The sequence below is a fragment of the Cryptotermes secundus genome, unplaced genomic scaffold (assembly GCF_002891405.2).
Source record: "Cryptotermes secundus unplaced genomic scaffold, Csec_1.0 scaffold205, whole genome shotgun sequence".
Lineage (NCBI taxonomy): Eukaryota > Metazoa > Arthropoda > Insecta > Blattodea > Kalotermitidae > Cryptotermes > Cryptotermes secundus.
This window is the reverse complement of record NW_019731570.1, coordinates 1115537-1135110: the sequence shown is the minus strand read 5'-3', so window position 1 is coordinate 1135110 and position 19574 is coordinate 1115537. Positions and strand designations below refer to the sequence as shown.

Genomic DNA, 19574 nt, shown 5'->3' with positions numbered 1-19574 from the left:
GTACGGACACAATACAGTGGATGTCAGCACACTGAGGCGGTGGGTAGCGCGTTTCAACAGTGGCGAAAGTGAAGTGCACGACAAACCACGTCCTGGGCGTCCCTGCTCAGCTGCCACTCCTCACAATGAACAGCGCCTCATCCATACAGATCAGCAGATAACGACCAGGGACTGTCAATTCTGAACGCTACAAAATGACGCTGACTAAGCTGAAAGCCCGCATTTCCCGAGTCAGGCCAAAAAAGCAGATAACCTTTTGCTTGCAACACGATAACGCTAGACCCCATACAAGTTTGGCAACCACTGCGCACATTGCAAAGTTTGGCTGGACTGTCCTACCACATCCACCTTATAGCCCCGGTTTAGCGCCTTCAGACTTCCATCTCTTTGGGCCTAAGAAAGATGGACTACATGGGCAACACTTTCCAGACAATGATGCTGTCATTGCAGCTGTAAGAAAGTGGCTAGCCTCTGCTAGCGCAGACTTTTACGGGCGCAGCATACAGGCTCTTGTTAATCGCTGGCAAAAGTGCATAACGAATGGTGGTGATTATGAGGAAAAATAACTGTAAGTAGCTGAAATCTTGCTCTATTTAACTGCATTATTACGCTTTCTGTATCTGTTGTAGTTTTCTTTAAAAAAAAATAGGAGGCATTATATACGGAACGCTGTAATAAAACGTATCTTAGATTGGATGGGATGGTATGGATTGGATGGATCTGTCTCTGGATAGGGCCCAGTGGAGGGCTCTTGTGAATATGGTAATGAACCTTCAGGTTCCATAAAATGCTGGGAAGTTCTTGAGTAGCTGCACAACAGGCGGCTTCTCAATAAGGTCTCAGCTCCATGAGTGATTCATTGAAAAATGACCTGACAAGTGTTACCGAGTGACCCTAAAAACTGAACAAAGGCTCAACTAGCTCTTTGTCTTTGTCCTTGTTCTCATTTTCATCCACTGTGTCACTATATACAATTCTCCTGTCTTGCTTATACACCACCCCTTCAGCGTTTTTCAAACTACAACCCTTTAGTGTTTTTCAAACTACTTTCACCCCCCAAATGACAAACAACAACAGTGAATGGCAACACAGTAAGCTACTCAGAACAATAACCTGATAACACTCCCAAGCAACAACTGATGGCCTCGTCTGCAGACAACCCCCATCTTCCTATTGTAAAGTAAAAAGAGTAGAGTAAAGCTATCCCTGTACCAGGCCGTGAAGGCCCATAGGGTTGTGAGACGTTCAGGGTCCCACACTATCTAGAAAATCAGCTCAAAGATGGTGGTAAGGCTGTCAGCCTTAAGCGCCGGCCGCGCTTTACTCCCCAGGAAAATTATTTAATTAATTTCTGGTACTCATTTCTGCTAGAGGCTGAGTAAACCCCAAGGCCTAGTGCGGCTGGAAGGATTAGGTCAACTGAAAAAAAATCCAATGACCTCATCGGGACTTGAACCTGCGACCTTCCAGCTTGTAGCACAGCCTCTCAACCAACTCCCTAATGTGATGACATAAAATTTAAAATGAAAAAATGAGGTGCAATGTGAATAGGGGTGCATGTTTCCACACCCACAAGATAATAATAAGCATACTTCTAAGGTAGAATAACAAGCATATTTCTCATGTAAGATAATGTAACTGGAGGTACCTTCAGCTCTTTGTTCAGATACTCCTTCAGCAGCTGCTACACCCAACTTCTGAGCCAGTTCAGCTGCAAAGTTATCATGTATCCCACCAACACCAACGTCTTCTGTAGGTGAGTCTCCACCAAACATGTCACCTACAAAAGCATTAAAAATTATCTTTCATTGTTGACATACTTCCTTCCTGCAATGGCCATACATTTTAAGAAATAAACTGTAAAAATAAAGCAAAGGAGCAGAGACCCCTGTACCTTGTGTAGAATGTTTCTGATTAACTACTTCAGACAGACACAAAAGTCTCATTTATTCCATTTCTTATCGTTTTCTACCAAAATTTTAAAAGTATGAAAAATAATGTGAAAATTCAGTTTTTAAAAAAGATGTCATGCGGCCTAAGATACAAATCATCTAAAATACATAAAACATTTCATTGACCTCCTTTCAAATTCACAAAGAATCAAACTACAATTTTAAAAAAATTAAACATAAACATCTTGGACAAACTCCTAAGGCTCTGTCAATTGTAATACATACGAGTAAAATAATAAATCACAAAAGTATGAAACAGAATTTATCAACTTGCCTTCTTATTCTGTTGAGAATACAGTCCATGCTGTACATTTATTGCTGTAGAAAAACTATTCATTACCACTTTTTTTTTTGTGATCAAGTTTGTCTCTAAATGCTTGTGAACACATTAAAGTGTTCTGCTGCAGCTCAGACAGCCAGTCCTTTATGAACAGCTTCAGCAGCCATAGCAAGATTTGGTATGGATAGTAGTGGGCACGCATACATTATTGCTTCTAGGCATCTGACAACAGAACTTCTGCTCAATATTTTATTCCTTTTACCTTTGCATAATGTTTTGCTCATAAAACATGCATGAGAAGCTTTTAAATAGCTCTGGCTATTTGTTCATAAATTGTAAACAGCAAAAAGAAGCTGCTCTTACTATAACATTGACCTAAATTATATATCTGATTTGACATTTGTACCTTGGGCTGTTACTTAGCCAGAAAACTGCTAACATTTTAACATTAACCTTTATGGATACACAACCTGCTCAATTTCACATTAAATTCCTTAAAATATAAACAAAATATAATATACATTAAGTTTTCATTGAAAAATTCAGAATTCTTAGTCAGTATAAGTAGAACAGATGCTGTAAAACATAAATGCTAGAACTACAATGGACTGATACTGCCTTCCATTGCTTGGTATGATGCAAAACCTCAATGATTGTGAAGCCATCTCTCAATTATAGAACAGAAATTTCCTTTTCTCAATCCAGAGGGATAAGGATGTGTGCCTATCCATCACCCACATTTTATGTCCAATACATTTTCTGTTTAAGTCTACCAGTGTTTAGAGATAACTTAACAAATACAATGTTATTCATATATTTGCAAATTTCCAAGAAATACTTCAAAATATATATTTTTTATTGTTATTATTTGTAAATCTCTTCCCCTTCAATATATGAATAACTGGGAATATACTGTAATCTGAAAACAATGACTGGGAATGAAGATTTCAATCATATCTAAAAACTCTACATTAACATTTGCATACTGATCTTAACAGCCATGGCTGCCGTATATACTGGTAGAGTAGGAAGTAAATTTCATAGTATTGTGACGTATTTGCGCTATGCAGGACACCCCCCCAACCCCCGCCAGAAGTGACGTAACAGCAGAGCAGCTGCGTCAGGCAACTATTGTCGCAGTGACGTAACCACATAGGAGCCACTGCTATGGTAATAGGGCCAGTAAACACCCCCCCCCATGGTGATGTAACAGCACCTCCCACAGTGACATACTAGGGGACACTGCGGTTACTACATGGCAACAGGCAACAGTATAAGAGGCTGGCTGCGTGGCGTGTCAGACAGCGTGGATTGTGAAGCTGCCGAAGCCATTTAGTCTTCGGAGTATCCAATATCAGTTGAAGTCCAGCAGCTATGAGATGAGTTGAGTTGCATCGAGTGAATGGAAGTGACTACAGCAGGAGAAGAAATTGTGATACTGCAGATGGCAGTATTTGGGAAATTGTGAATTGTGTAATTGTAAGAGTGAGTGTAGAATAAATCCGCTAGATCCAAAACGGCGTAAATTATTTGTCGCGTTACATACCCAACACGTGACAGTATCTTAAGGATATATTAGATCTATGGAAAAGAAATATAAAAGAACTGACAGGAAACTTACTCTGAGCTGTGTTAGTAGCTGCAATGGTGTCATCTTCTGCTTTCTTCTGCTTGCCTGGTGCAGGACCCTCTTCAGTATCAGTCTCAGAGCTCTCACCGGCACTGACTGATGTCTGCAGTAATAAATGATGGTTCTGTTATGCCAAATGACCGAATTGCAAAATGTTATCAGACTGTTAAACAAGATGCAATATCTTCATACACCGTTGTTTGTGTCACTGCAGCACAAATATCCAAGTATCAAAGGTGACCATGGCTGTACAGTACTTGTATACAGATAAAATAGACTCAACTTTATTTCTGAATTCTCTCCATACAAAGTTCTCTATACGGCTGGGAAGCCATAAGAAAACTGTGACTGAATGACAGAGACATGAAAAAAAATTATAATCGTTAACAACTAATAAAAATAATAATCAGACAAACAATCATATGGCAGAATACTGTGACATTGCTACTTAAATGATATCCACTGCATGGTCACCCTCAATAAACAAGTGAGCCATCACTAGGCAATAGCTTGCCAATACACCAGCAAGAACTGAGGCACTGTTGGGAACAGTGTTTTACGAGGGTCAGTCAAAAAGTTCCCGGAATGGTGGTACAGCACTCTTAATAGTAGGACATATGGCAACGCTTACCTAATCACCTTCAAAGTGGGACACTTGTGCGCACACACACTTGCTCCATCAATCCTGCCATTGTTGGAAGCAGTGGTGGAAGGCTTCTTTTGGAATCTTCCGGAGTTCAGCCGTCGCATTCGATTTGATGTCCTCCATGGTTGGGAAATGTGTCTCCTTGTAGCCCATTTTCAGAGGAGGGAACAGCCAAAAGTCACTTGGAGCGAGATCCAGAGAGTACGGTGGTTGAGTGATGACAGGAATGTTTTTCTCTGCGAGGAATTGCTGCACAACAAGCGATGTGTGGCTCGGTGTGTTATCGTGATGCACAAACCGCTGTCCCTGCCACTTGTCGCACCACTTCCTCTGAACCGCATCGCGCAACCTCTGCAAAACTTGCACGCAGAAATGGCCAGTAACAGTACCAACTTCTTGCTCCAACTCTGCGATGGTCATTTTTCGATCACATCGAATCAGCTGTCGTGCTTTCCAATCATTTCTTCAGTTCTGGATGTTGAAGGTCTCCCGCTATGCTGGTCATCCCCTAACATCTTCTGCCCATTCTTAAACTGGGAGAACCAGTTGTAAACTGTGGATTTCTTTAGTACAGTATCACCATAAACTTGCTGCAGGACCAATAGCATCTCCGAAGCAGACTGTCTCAATTTGCACATGAACTTGATGTTCGCATGCTGTTCGAACTGCGACATTGCACCGAATGACCAACACTCATATCTAATTCAAACGGAACAGTAACGACACTGCACAGTGAAACCTGTCCAGACCTGTTGCGCCTGTGAGCAGACATGCTGAGCTTCCCACCACAACAGTGTGTGTGCTATCTTATTGCTTGTTCTCCATCTGCAGGGGAATTCCAGGAATTTTTGACTGACCTACGTATATGTGGTCCATAGTGAAGTTATATATGGAACACTCAAGCTTCAGTTGAGTTAGCTGTGAGGCAGTTACCAGCTAGTACAGATGGAGCACAGAAGCAGAGGAGAATCTACTGCTGAGAGCCATTACCAGGCAACGACTGGTGAAGACATAAAAGACTTCATAACTGCTGGAGTACAGTGATTTGTAGAGTGCGTAGATCCATGAAACTGTTATAGTTACCTGTAGTTACAAGTTATAAGAGTTCAATAAATAATTCAAACTGCCACTCCAAACCCTGAGTCCAGTCACTAACACATGATACACTTGTGTCAGAAGCGGGATAGAATTTGATTAACGGGATTGAATTACTGAACTGAATGTTGCATTGTATAGTTATATCGCATACTACAAAAATGGAACAAATAATAAAACGCCTACCGGGCATTACAAACTAAATGAACACCAAGATGGAGGCATGGCTAGAAGAGACAAATGCATGGCGAGATACAATAAAGGCCTGTCTAGGGAAGATAGAGGCCAAAATAAAGGTTGACCAAGAAGAGTGAGAGCTAAAATTAAAATTGGCCTGGAAAAAAATGAAGGATACAGAGATGGAGGACAATCAATAAAAGACAGAGGCTATAGCAAAGCACTATGAAGGGATGCCATAGACAGCAGCCATGCAGCTTCTTACTGCCCTGCAGGACCAGACTTCCAGTATTCTATGAATAAAGATAATGGTGAGTTTGCCGCAGGAGTTTGCCATCAAACAGCCGGCACAGCATGCCTTCCTGCACTATACAAGAACCATGTTCACAGTGACCAAGGCAACTCATTCAGCAGTGGCATAAGAGACCAAGGCATGAAACAGCGGATACTTTGGGAAGGCAAGAAGGCACTCAACAAGGCCCTCAGGCAAATTCTAGAGATAGAAGATGTAAAGCTGGCAGCCAGGTCTCTTATTAGGCTGCAGAAATGAGTGACAGGGCATTGTGGAGAAGCCGGCCTGCTCCCAAATGAAAGAAGATACCACCAACAGCCTACATGCCAGTGTTGGAGCACAGGCCACTTCTGAAACGACTGTCCCCACAAATTGAAAGAATAAATGTCAGTATTCTTATGGGATGCTCGTCATGCAGAGCCTAAAGGAGGGAGCAATCTGACATGACTACTTAAACACTGTCTTTGCATATCTGCTCAATAAGCAAGCCACTACAAGGCAATGGCTAGCCAACACACCAGCAACAATCAAGGTGCTGCTGGAAAGTGTTTTATATGTGGTCCATGCTGAAGTTGTATACGGTGAACTTAAGATGCAGCTTAGTTAGTTGCTATCATGAGTTAGTTGTGAAAATATTCGCCAGTTGGTAAGGATATGTGCATGGAAGTAGAGGAGTATCTCTTGCTGGGAGCCGTTACCAGGCGATCACTGGTGAAGACATAGGAGACTTTATGTTTGCTGCAGTACGATGACCTCTAGAATGCGAAGATCCATGAAACAGTTAGTTACCTGTAGTTACAAGTTGTTAAGTGTTCAATAAATCCAATTACCAATCCAAACCCCTGGTATAGTCACTAACATGTGACATGTTAAACTAATTTAAGGCAATTAGCTGGCAATCTGCATTGAAAAATATGGAAATTGCAAAAATGATAGGGATGAAGGGCAGAAACACCAGAGGCATAAACAAATAGCTGGAAGGCATTCCCAAATCCTTATAACAACACTCAGAAGCAGTCACTTGTCAACTATGCAGATTATGTTCCTGAAAAGCAGTATGGTTGGCAAGACCAAGGTCTTACAGGAAAGTGGGGTTAGAAGGAAAATGGTCACTGTTAACAATCAACAAAGCTATGCATTTTTAATAAACACAGAAGGTACTAACAACATTACCCACAAAAAAAAAAGACAGTAATATCAAAAATGGGTTCCAGATGCCATTATAACCCTTCCCCACAGCAAATGTATGTAGATCTCTTGGTCTGGAGGCCACTGGTGTTTTTTTTGGGGGGGGGGGAGAGTAGAGATACACAAACTCAAATACTGTGACTGATAAAACTGACTACAAATGGGAACCTGTGGATGCCACAACCAAGGTTCGTGAGGGACTGCTGAACATCTTTTTCTTTTTCATATAGGATGTCTGTAATTGGTTTGTTCTCGTCTTAATTAATTTCACTTTATTAGTTACAGAGCTTATTAGTGTCAAATGACAACACAAATTGGAAAGGGCCTGGAAGGAAGTAGTCAAGGCATAGTCTTAAAGGACTGAAGTAACAAGAAGAAATCACAGTAAGGAAGCTGTCTCTAGGATAAGATTCAAACTTTATATCATCTAGTTACTGGGGATTTTGTGAGACCAACAGGAAGCTTTCACAGCTCAGTCAAGAACCATCTGAAAAAAATATATGGTCATGAGTCCTGCAAGGCCCAAAATCAAGAATGACTGTGCTGACAAAGCCAGCAGCATTTTACCAGACCAGAGTAGACCAGGACCGCTGTCACTGCTTTGTATTCAGCCACCAGCCAGCAAGGGCAGAAACCACTGAGTATGAAAGCAATAAATCCCCATTGTCACAAGCTTCCTCATGCAACGAGTGGCGAAGAAATAACTAACACATGACAATATCTTCACCTCTCACCCCTTCCATCCTTTCCCTTATCCCATTCATTCCTGTAACTCCTACCCTCCTTTCTCCCACACACCTCTTCAGTCCCTTTTATATGTGGGTTACTTCAAAAGCCATGGCAACTAATTTTTTTTGGGCAAACACATTACAGTGAAGAAAGTTCAAAATACACTTATGAAAGGGCATGATATACCCCTCCGACTGGCTAAGTCAGATCAGGTAGATGTGAAGGGGCGTAGGTATAATAGGCAAGAAAAATTGAACATTATGGAATGACTGTTTTTTTATTCTTTAATCCTCAAAAAATTCAATTGTGATTAACAAATAAAAAATTCAATGTGAGTTAAATCTGAATTCTTACATTATGACTAGCAACCTTCAAAGTAGTCTCCAAGTGTACCAAGTACGCGCTGCCAGCGATGAGGAAGACAGCGAATACCATCAGCTTCACCATCTCCAAATCTTGTCATCTGACGCCAAACTGAATTGGAAATGTCCTCTTGTGTATGAAAGCGTTTCCCTCACAATGGCTGTTTCAATTAGGGTATTAAGTCATAGTCACATGGCGAAAGGTCGGGTGAACATGGTGGATGGTGTAGTACTTCCTATCCCCAATGTCATAAATGGTTGACACTGTTTGCTGTGTGGGCGGTTGCACTGCCGTGAAGGATGACAGCATTGTTAAGCAGTTCAGGACGTTTATTCCTAATTGCACAATGTAAGTTATTCTGCAGAAAGAACTCGTAATATGCTGCACTGACAGTTTAACCATGTGGAACAAAATGACACAGAATAACTACCTGGACATCGTATGCTAAAATGACCATTAACTTAACAGTGGATGGGTTTCAACGAAACTTGTGCTTTCACGGCAAGTCTGGATGTCGCCACTCAGCGGACTGCCGTTTTAGCTCAGGTTTATATGCCCTAGCCCATGTTTCATCGATGGAAATCATCCAGTTCAAGAAACTGTCTCCTTCAATTTCATATCGTTCGAGGTTCACACGGCTTGCTTCATAATGTGTCCACTTCTGAACCTCGTTTAATTCGTGTGGCACCCACTTTGCTGCAATCTTGCGCAGGTGTAAGTCTTTTCATAAAATTTGATGCAGTTGCCTGGTCAATCCCTGTATGTCTCTCTAACTCCTTCAGAGACCAGCACCTATCTTCCTATACGCACTGGGCGATCACGGCACAAGAAACATTGGTACGAACGGACACAGGGCGTCCACTACGTTGCAAGTCAGCACTTGCTTCTCTTCCACGTTGGAATGCTTCTATCCACCTTGCAACAGTTCTGTATGGTACAGCACAATCACCCAGATCCACAAGCTCTGAGTGACATTCAGTCACATTTCTGCCGCGAAGCACTGCTATTTTTGCGTAACAATGCTGTTCCAGCCGGTTAATGTTCATTCTCGAATAAAGTTATGATCACACTGAATTCGCGCTGGACTCGCTTCGTTGTCCTTGGACTTCCGCATCATCTAGCGGCATCATTAGAAATCAGACGTTGCTGTCTCTCAGCGGCAAATTTGGAAATTCTGGTCAGAGCTCTCAAAATTTCGGAAAAATTATGTTGCCATGACTTTTGAGTAACCCACGTATGTTAATTTGATCATCATTTCTCTCCTTGTATCACAGCAACAGCAAAAGGAAGTCTGGGTTCTCTGCATATATTAGCAAAGTGCTACAGCAGAATTGTAAATTTTCCAAGAGCATTACACAATTTAACCAGTATCTGGAAGATGAGCTCTCCTTTTGTAACCCTGTATCCTTTTGTCTTAACATAGATATGTGCAATACAAATAGATCACACATCTTAAATTTANACGGGTGTCTGCAAAATTTGTTCCTCGCTTGCTCGGAGATGACCAAAGAGAAAACCGCGTGAATGTTTGCCGCGACTTGAAGAGTGAAGTGCAGATTTCCCTAACAGAAAGCAAAATTTCACGCACACTCTTTGTTCCTTCTGGTCGGCCATCTCACTAATCGCCAAAGGGTTGAAACAGGAACGCACACAACAGAGCACCACAGACAAACCACTTAAATCAGACTGACACCAGCTCACTAACAGTCGCGGGAGACCCCCAGCTAACACCACCTAGCAGCACAACTCGTAACTACAAAGCATGCGCGCACAACAGGTCGTTTCCGGTTATTTTTGGGTCCCCCTTCGTATACAGCATATATATGACTGCCTACTTACTCTCATCCTTTTTTTTGACATGTTCTTGTGCTCAATATCCATCTCGCTCTCACTGTCACTGGACAGAATAAGATTCTTATTAACACCATCTTCCTCCGAGTCACTTAGTGAGCCCAGACCAACATAGTCATCTTCCATGAACTGTCGGCACCCAATAAGGTATGGCAATGCTCGACTCAGGTATGGATTACGAGGCTCCAGCACTAGGCGTCCTCCACTACTGGAAGAAACAGCATGTTATGCCAATTTTCACTTTATCTGGAATGATCAAGTCAAGGAGGACAAGCTGGAGAGGGGATACACCATGCATGAGGAGAAGAGGAATGCATATAGGGCTTTGGTGGGAAAGCTGGAAGAAAAGAATCAACTAGGAAACCTTAGACATAAGTAAAGAATAATATTAAAATTGATCTTAGAGAAACAGGTTTGGGGGTGAGGTTGACTCTTATTCATCTAGCTCAGGACAGGGACCAGTGACACGCTCTTATGAACACAGTAACGAACTTTCAGATTCCATAAAATTTTGGAAGAATCTTGAGCAGCTAAGAAACTGGTAGCTTCTCAAGAACAGCTCCATGGAGTTCATACATAGTCAAATAACAACAGAGAATAAGCAGCGGTTTGTGTTACATGAGCCATGACAGCTCCAGAAATAACAGCTGCTCTAGTACCTGCAGTATGACAATCTGAAGTTAATGTAACACAAAAAAAAAACTTCTTCACTCCATGGCCAGCAAACTGCCAGGTCAGAAACCAGAGACAAAGACCAGAACTTGAAGTGTGTTGCCTGGTCAGGGTTATCACACACCTTGAGGGGATCATAATAAATAAGTGTATGGCAATGGCAGAATAATGATTACCAAAGGAAAGCCAAAAAAAACTCGAAGAACCTACTACAGTGTCACTCTGTCCATCACGAGTCTCATATGAAGTCACATGGTACTGAACATAGGACTCCTTGCTGAGAAGCCACTGTTTAAATGCCTGAAATCTATCCCAGTTTATTTAATGATATGGGATCAGATAAAATGGTTATGTTTCATCAAATGAGAAATGAAACATGTGGCTGACTTGGCTATCTAGTATCCACACTACATAGTATGAGATACTAACAGCATCATTAAATGAAACATAAATAAAACACCTAGCACTGAACAATCATTATTTCAACTTTATAAATATAAAATCCCTGTGAACTCTACATCAAAATAACCTTTTACACTTACGACAAGAGAAAAAAAAAGTAAAGCTACCAGCGTAACAGGCCATGAAGGCCCACAGGGTTGTGAGATGTTGCGGGTCCCATATTATCTAGACAATCGGCTCAAAGATGGCGGGAAGGCTGTCAGCCTTCGCGCCAGCTGCGCTTTACTTCGCAGGAAAACTAATTAATTCCTGGTACTCATTTCTGTTAGAGGTTGAGTCGACCCCAGGGCCATAGTGCGACTGGAAGGAAACTAAAAAAATCCAATAATATCAGGACTTGAACCCGCAACCTTCTGGATTGTAGCATAGTGCCTCAACCAATTATGCTACCGCTGAAAATGACAATGCCAGAGTATATAAAGAATTAACTGAAGATACTGTGATATGACATCTAAAATTTGGAATAGTTGAACAAACAGATTCGGCCACTGCTAGGCAATGGAGCGATAAACACATGTGTGCGGCAGCGAATAAACATGGAACAATAGATGGATGAGGTGCTTTCTTGACTGTCACTGCTAGGCAACTGTGCGATAAACATGCGTCCATGGCAACAAACAAACATGCAACATTGGACAAGCCACTGGTAGCAGTGACTTCTACACAATTCATTCCAAGGTTATATAAGTAGGACCAACTAGACAATCTGTGGAGTCAACAGTGTGTCGGAGGTTGCAGCCAGTGCTTAGCAGTCAGTGTGAAGCTGCACTGTTAGCAGCCCTTACCTAACAACAACTAGTGAACAAACAGAAAACGTTACATGTGCTGTAGTTAAAGTGATCTTTGAAGTGTGTAAAACAATGAGACTGTTACAGTTATTTGTAGTTACGAGTTATAGGCATTCAATAAATCTGATTATCAACCCAAACCTCATGTCTAGCCACTAATGTGATAATATTTTAAAGTCAGTACCAAAACATAAGTTATCTCACCTCTCCTCATCTTCACTGTCACTTGCTGGGACCTCAACAGAGTCAAACATGTTGTCCAGCACCGACACGCCAAGGGCTAGAGCTTCATGTATCCGTGTCACTACTTCAGCTTCTTGTTCTTCCTTTGATTTGGGCTGCTAACAACATATAAAAATATGAAATTTACATTATACTAAGACAACAGGGAAAGAATATGAGCACTTATAACAAGGAAACAGTTTCAATATTCATGCAAGACTTGAGGTTCCCACAGCTGTGGTTATTCAAAGTTCTGTCTTCTAAGACATAATACCATGTAGTCCAGTGAAAGTCAACTAACATTTTGAAGAAACATATCACCTCCATCTTCAGGCTTTAGGGTTGAAGAGTATGCCAAGCAACAAACCAGTATTAAGAGGTAGCTAGTTACGTTCTTGCTCAAATGTTACTGAGCCTAGTATACACATCTCGTTAAACTGTGGGGCTACAGCACCATTTACTCATATAATTAATGCAACCCATCCTTTATTAAATATTTCTGAAGAAAAACAATTAAATGTTATGTTCTTACTCCCATATTTTAACAATAAATAGGTACTAATGTAAGTAATCAATCATGTAATCTGTGTGCGCTTACTCTCAGCTGCCCGATTTATACATATAAACACAGGGGTTGAGCAAAATAATGAAAACAGTACAGATACTGTACACATTTCTTTATTAATATAGTGTTGGGCCACCTTCTGCCTTCAATACAGCCACAATCCTTCTTGGAATGGATTCGTACAAGTTTCAAACAGACTATAGTGGAATTTTATACCATTCTCCTTGAAGAACATCTTCAAGTTGTTTGAGAGATGCTGTTCCTCACTCTAGTCTCCAAAAATGACCAGAGTGATTCAATGATATTCAAATCTGATGACTGTGGTGGCCAGAGAAGATGTAGAAGTTCACCTTCATGCTCTTCAAACTGTGACTGATGTGCATGGGTGCAACATTTTCTTGGAAAACTGCACTTTTGTTTGGACATAACATCTGGATCATGGGATGCACCTGATTATCCAGCCTGTCCACGTACTCACTTGCGGTAATTCAGGCATGATGGGTAGTAATGGAACCAACAGAATACCATGGTATTCCTGCCCAAACCACCATACAATCTCCTCTGTCCTTCACTGTTGGAGCCAGGCATTCCAGATTGTAGGCTTCCTTGTATGCCCTCAAAACAAACTCTTCCTGATGTAGGGAACAGCATGATGGACAACTCAACTGACCATATCACAGGTGCATTTCTAATTGTACGTGTATTTCTAGTTGTCTGATAGTTGTTACACAGCTGTTTATGTATCTGAGCATTTCCATTTCTAGCAGGGACGTAGTCTTAAAACAGTCCAGCAGGATTCGTTCGGTTTATGAACAAGGAATGCTTTCCTGGGAGAGGTTGTTAGCCTTTACCCAACCCCCTTAACTTAGGACGGCCCATGTTTTTCAGTCCCTTAGGGGGGCTGGCATCACCATGCATAAAGAGACTAGTCTACCCTTGGTTTTTCTGTAGGGGTTTTCCTTCCCTTAGCCACAGATTCCAGTTTAAAGGCACCAGACACTCTCCTTTCACCCTGCTCTGTCTCCCACATGTGCTCTCACCCAGAGGTCATCAGACAGCAGGGGAGCTAGGATTTGTGGACAGAGCCCTACTTAATAGGTGGCGTTCTGGTACTCAACAGGGTGCACCTACTGGCATCAGTGCGCCCCACCAGAGCCATTTACTAGCCTCTGACCCCCTTACAACCATATATTCACTCATTCATGGAGCTGTGCCCTTCCTGAGAAGCCACCAATTGTGCAGCTACTCAAGAATTTCCCAGCATTTCATGAAACCCGAAGGTTCATCACCGTGTTCAGAAGGGCCCTCCACTGGTCCTTTACCTAGAGCCAGATCAATCAACTCTTATACAATCCCATCCTATCTCTAAGATCAATTTTAATATTGTCCACCCACCTATGCCTTGGTCTTCCCAATGGTCTCTTTCCATCTGGCTTTCCCACCAATATCCTATATGCAGTCCTCTTCTCCCCCATTTGTGCTACATGCCCTGCCCACCTCAGGGTGCTACTCAGTTGTAATTTGTGTATGCACCATAACCACGGCACCAGAAATACACTCACGCACTTGCCACTGGCAAGTTACAGAAAACCACAGATGAGAACAGAAACACCTATATGACACAACCAAAAAGTGAGTTTTGTTATAATGCCGGAAGATGATAAGTTGCATATCTGAAGCACGGGCATAAACATATAAAATATTAGTTCCAACTAGTTTTCTTCTCTTCTGTTTTCATAACAACTTGGTGCAATGATAGTGTAAGTGTATTTCTGTGAGAGATAAACTGATGAGAAATATTATAATACAACATTACTGCTCTAACCTTTACCTCTTCCTCCTTCTCTTCTGAAGGCATTTCCTCCTTCTTCTCCTCCTCCTTATCATCATCATCATCATTATCATCATCATACACTCTGTTTTCCAAGAACTGAGTGTCTGATAAGCAAAGGAACTGACTCGTCACATTGCTCACATCCGTTGAAGTAGCCCTCAGCTGTTCCATGAGTGAATCTAAAGTCACTTCCATTACATGGGTCTGTGAAAGCAGGTTCTGAAATGCAAAACATTTACCGTGTTAATATTAAATAACTCAGAGAAATACTTCTTCCCCCTGTTCAAAATGTTGTGGGAATCTAAACCAAGTTCACCATTCTCATCTTTCACAAAGTTACTTCTAGGTTGGTAAACAATATTAAATTCATTTATTCCTCTATATAGGTCTCTACTGTTCTTGTTCTTACTGTTTGCTACAAACTCATTAATTTTGTCATCCACATATTCTTTTTTTTATTCCTGAAATGCCTGCTGGCTTCACAGCTTATATTATTCAGATTATCCCCATTTATTATGTTTGGCTCCCATAACCACTTCAAATTGGCTTCTTTCCTTTGATCTAATAATTCTGATCATCCTTCAATGAATCATTGCTTATGCTTCTTCAACTCATAATAACCCAGTAAAAATATGCATCCTTGTGCATCATAAATGCAAAAAACTCATATTACATAAAATAACAGACTACTACTATAGGCTGTGTTACAAAACTCTCACCTGCAAATCATCTTAAAACAATGGTAAATGAAAGCTGGATTAACTATTATTGTTTCAACATATTAGCAACATACACACTGAGAATACCTGAAGGCAATGTCATTGAAAAACACACAGTCATGCACACGTGTTAAAACACTTAGCTTCTAGCATCACTTTTCCTGGTGCAAACATTCAAACTTTTGGAATCAAAGAACTGTTTGCTTAGTTCGGAACAGAAGCATTTTTCATTTAGTATGTCTTCACGTTTCTAATCCTGTACTGTCAATGCTTTTAGACCTGGCATTTGGGTAGCATGTGAAAAAAGTACAGTAAGAAGTAAGAAGGAATGATCTGTAATGGCACTGTGGGAGGGAGGAAGGGTGATGCACTGTAACTAAGATAATCCTTATCTCAGTTAGTGGGCTTGACCATCTACACTGTGCATTCTACTGAGAACAGTTAAGTCTAATAACACAGACACTGCAAATGTGAGATGCAAAAATACTGAGGTCACACTTTTTCCAAGAGAAGTACTGATCAGCCTTTAGTCGTGAAGTAACAGGTGTAACCAAAAGATATAAAGGATAAAATACTGTAACGTGTATAGCTACATAATGACTCAGTAAACACATTAATATGCGGAACAATAGAAGCTTTATCTCAGTGAGCGAAAGTTTATTGCTTGTTGCTAGCCAACAGACAGCACACCAATGAAGCTGCTGGGTAGGAATCACGTTACTTGTTTTCTATAGGTACATGCCAAAATTTTATAGGGGACAACAAAGGTCGTTTCCAGTCAGTCATAGGCTGGAGATGCGAAGTAGAAGCTACATGGCAGTCGAGATTACATGGATGAGAACAGAGCATGTCCTTCATGAATTGTGAAGATTAGCTGAGTACAGATTAAGACAGAGGAGTACAAAGTGACTGAAGACAAAAAGCCCTCTGAGTGTGTGTGCGTGCGTGCGTGCGTGTGCGTGCGTGTGAGAGAGGGAAACAGAGGGACAGAGAAACAATGACAAGAGTTCTCAGTTCTTGGTGGAAGATAGCCGAGGGAAGTTTAATGTGTGATTTGGAAACTTCATGTGTGCTGTTGTGCAATGATATCTGGAGTGTGACTGTTATAGTTCCTGTGTTTTAGTTATGGTATCTGGAGACCAGAATATGACAGAAGGTGGAAGAAGAAGGTGAAGTGATTTGGCAGTGAATCAATGTGCTTTGGAGAACAAAGCAAAGTTACGCAGAGAGGGACTGTTATCTGGAGGGAGTTGAGTGTGGGAACTGTTATTATCAAGTGTAATTGTAATAGTGACATGAAATAAATCGATCCATCAATCCAGAGAACCCACTAATTACTTGTCCCGTTACCAGGTTATATGACAATATATTTACATGATTCTGTCTGTTTCATCCCCATTATAACAATATAGCTTGACACTGATGTTTTTTAATTTTCATAAATGGAACAAGTACCTTCCATGTTTATCTCGAAGCCATATGCTTTTGGGAAGGTTTCAAATGCTGTCCAACATTCTTATGTACTCGGGCACAATTCACTGATGCCTATGGAGGTGCAGGCGCCACCACACACACTACTACTAGNTAAAATTAAAAATCGGCTCAATTATATGTGGTTACGGAGGGCGCCAGAAAAATATACCACAGGGCTGATATAAACTATATGTATAAGAATCATTATTCTGTGAAAAACTGAAGATATGAAGAATGATGTCTTCTGGGATGTGGCACCATGCAGATCTTGTGTGAATCAACATTTTGGAAGAATGTGTCGCCTCCATCTTCAGGGTAGAAAAATCGACAAGCGAGGAACCAGTGTGAGCATGTGGCTAGCAGACTGCGCCACCAGTCGAAAACACCCAGATATATAAGAACAGAGAGAAGGAGAGTGGGCCACATGGGAAATCAATAGAGGAGAGTGGTAGGGTCAGTAGAGATCAGGAAGGCCAGACGAGCAGGTAGCAGAAGGCAGGCCACAGAAGGTAGAGGAAAATTGTTGGGGGTGGGGAAAAGCCAGGGCTACCAAGCAAGCATTGACCGAGTAGCCTCAGAGCTACAGCTGCTGAGCACATATTACTATGCACAGCCTTGTAGATCTGGCGTCATGCTCAGAAGGTTTCTTGAGGGTTATGAGAGGTGACATGTTCCTCCGAAACGTCGGTTCACACAAGATCAACATGGTGCCATATCCCAGAGGATGACATTCTTCATAGTCATGCTGTGAAAACCTCAAACCCTACATGTCTGAAGATATGTCTACTTAAACGGCTTTGGAAAATAATATCTACAACGAAGTTAATACTAAAGCTATAATAAGGATGAAATGTATAATTAAATGCATATTTGGTTCACACCACAAGTTTCAACAGATGCAATTCTTCACAAACTTCAATTTACCTATTTTACACAGACATATTTTAAGAAACTGCAACAGACAAGTTCCACATCTGGAACAGTATAAATGTTTTATGCATTTTCAAATGACAAGTGAAAGGAAGGACACTACACCTTTCACAAGAACAGTTCATACCTGAGAAAACTGTTGGAGGTGTCTCAGCAGGCCTGCATCTCCAGCCAAGTTCCAGCCTGCACTCTGCTGCCGCATCTCGTCTGTATTCCATGGCCTTTCCCATGATTTCACAGGATCCTCTGAATCCTCCTGAAAACAGCATATATTGTTACCGAGAGAATGAATGACTTTAAAAGGTCAAAATGAATAACACACTGTTGTCAAGAGACTACATGATATTTTGTCAAAATGAACCATGCACACTGTTGCTGACAGATTGAATGACATTATGATGTTAAAATGAATAGCACACACTGCTGCTGAGATACTGAATGAGACTGTATAAAAATGAATAGTGTGCACCATTGTTAACAGACTGAATGACATTACTGTGTCAAAATGAATAGCACACTGCTTCTGAGACTGAATTACACTACAGCACAATGAATAGCACACCCTGCTGCCAAGACAGTGAATGGCATTGTGACATCAAGATGTTCAGCACACACTGTTACCATCAGACTGACTAGGATGTCAAATGAAAAGTACACACTGTTGCTGTGAAACTGAATTATATTGTATTATAACAAAAGGAATAAAACATAGAACATGTGAAAATGGAAGTTATGGAAATAAAAATAAACTTCACAAAACTGAACACTTACACACTGCCAATATATATATAAAGAATTTAAATATGGGAAAATACCGACAAGATTATACACGCTATAAGAAACGGGTGGCGCATGCACGGGGACTGTAATAAGTAACACTGGTCCAAGTACAGGTAATTATGCTTCTAATGAAACTTTTCTCATGCTACTTTCCCAAAGTGGGAAATTTTGATTTGTTTCGTTTTGTTTCATCATGGTCCGTCACACTAACAATATTATGAAAGGTTAAGTAATTCGGTCCAGTGCGACTGATGGAGTTCTTTCTCCTTTTTACTATTTTATCCTTAACATGTTTTGGTCTAATAGACCACGCATGTCCAACACGTCAATTGCGATCAACCGGTCGATCACGGGATGATTTTTGGTTGATCTCATAGGCCTATAAGGAAATTATACGTGGAAAGCATGTAAATTCACTTGTAATATAATATGATTATATTCAGATTTTGAAGGGAAAATATGTGTTAAAGTAGTCTGTACTTTCAATGTACATGGTGCAATCCAAAAGTTCCCGAAATATATTAATAAAAACTATTACATCTTACCTAGATCTTATTCTGCACCATCATCTTCAAAGTAGTCCCCTTGGGAGCGCATACACCGATCCCAGCGTTTCTGCCACTTTTCAAATGCATCCTGGAAGTCTTTCTTTTTAGGGTGTTTAGTATCATCTGCGTTTCCGCTTGAATTTCCTCAACTGTATCAAAGCTTTGCCCCTTCAACTTGATTTTCATCTTGGGGAAGAGAATGAAGTCACGTGGAGCTAAGTCTGGCGAGTACGATGGATGCGGAACAACTGCCATTTTGTTTTTAGCCAAAAATTCCTGCACAATGTAAGCCATATGCGGTCGTGCATTGTCATGGTGGAGTACCCAGTCATTCATGCACATCAACGTTGTCTCCTCATGTCCTCCCTCAAATGCCTC

The 19574-nt window shown here is 41.1% G+C and overlaps 1 protein-coding gene across 1 annotated transcript in view; it reads right to left on the bottom strand.

Moving 5' to 3' along the window:
- The window catches only part of LOC111867089 (WASH complex subunit 2), a 45198-nt gene that overhangs the window by 20515 nt on the left and 5109 nt on the right, over positions 1 to 19574 (bottom strand). The window contains exons 2-7 of the mRNA XM_033752542.1: positions 17996 to 18124; positions 14744 to 14965; positions 12330 to 12466; positions 10192 to 10411; positions 3854 to 3986; positions 1649 to 1780 (exon numbers count right to left, since the gene is read on the bottom strand). Coding sequence (XP_033608433.1) covers positions 1649 to 1780; positions 3854 to 3986; positions 10192 to 10411; positions 12330 to 12466; positions 14744 to 14965; positions 17996 to 18124 — 973 coding nt within the window. The remainder of the gene's footprint in view (positions 1 to 1648; positions 1781 to 3853; positions 3987 to 10191; positions 10412 to 12329; positions 12467 to 14743; positions 14966 to 17995; positions 18125 to 19574) is intronic.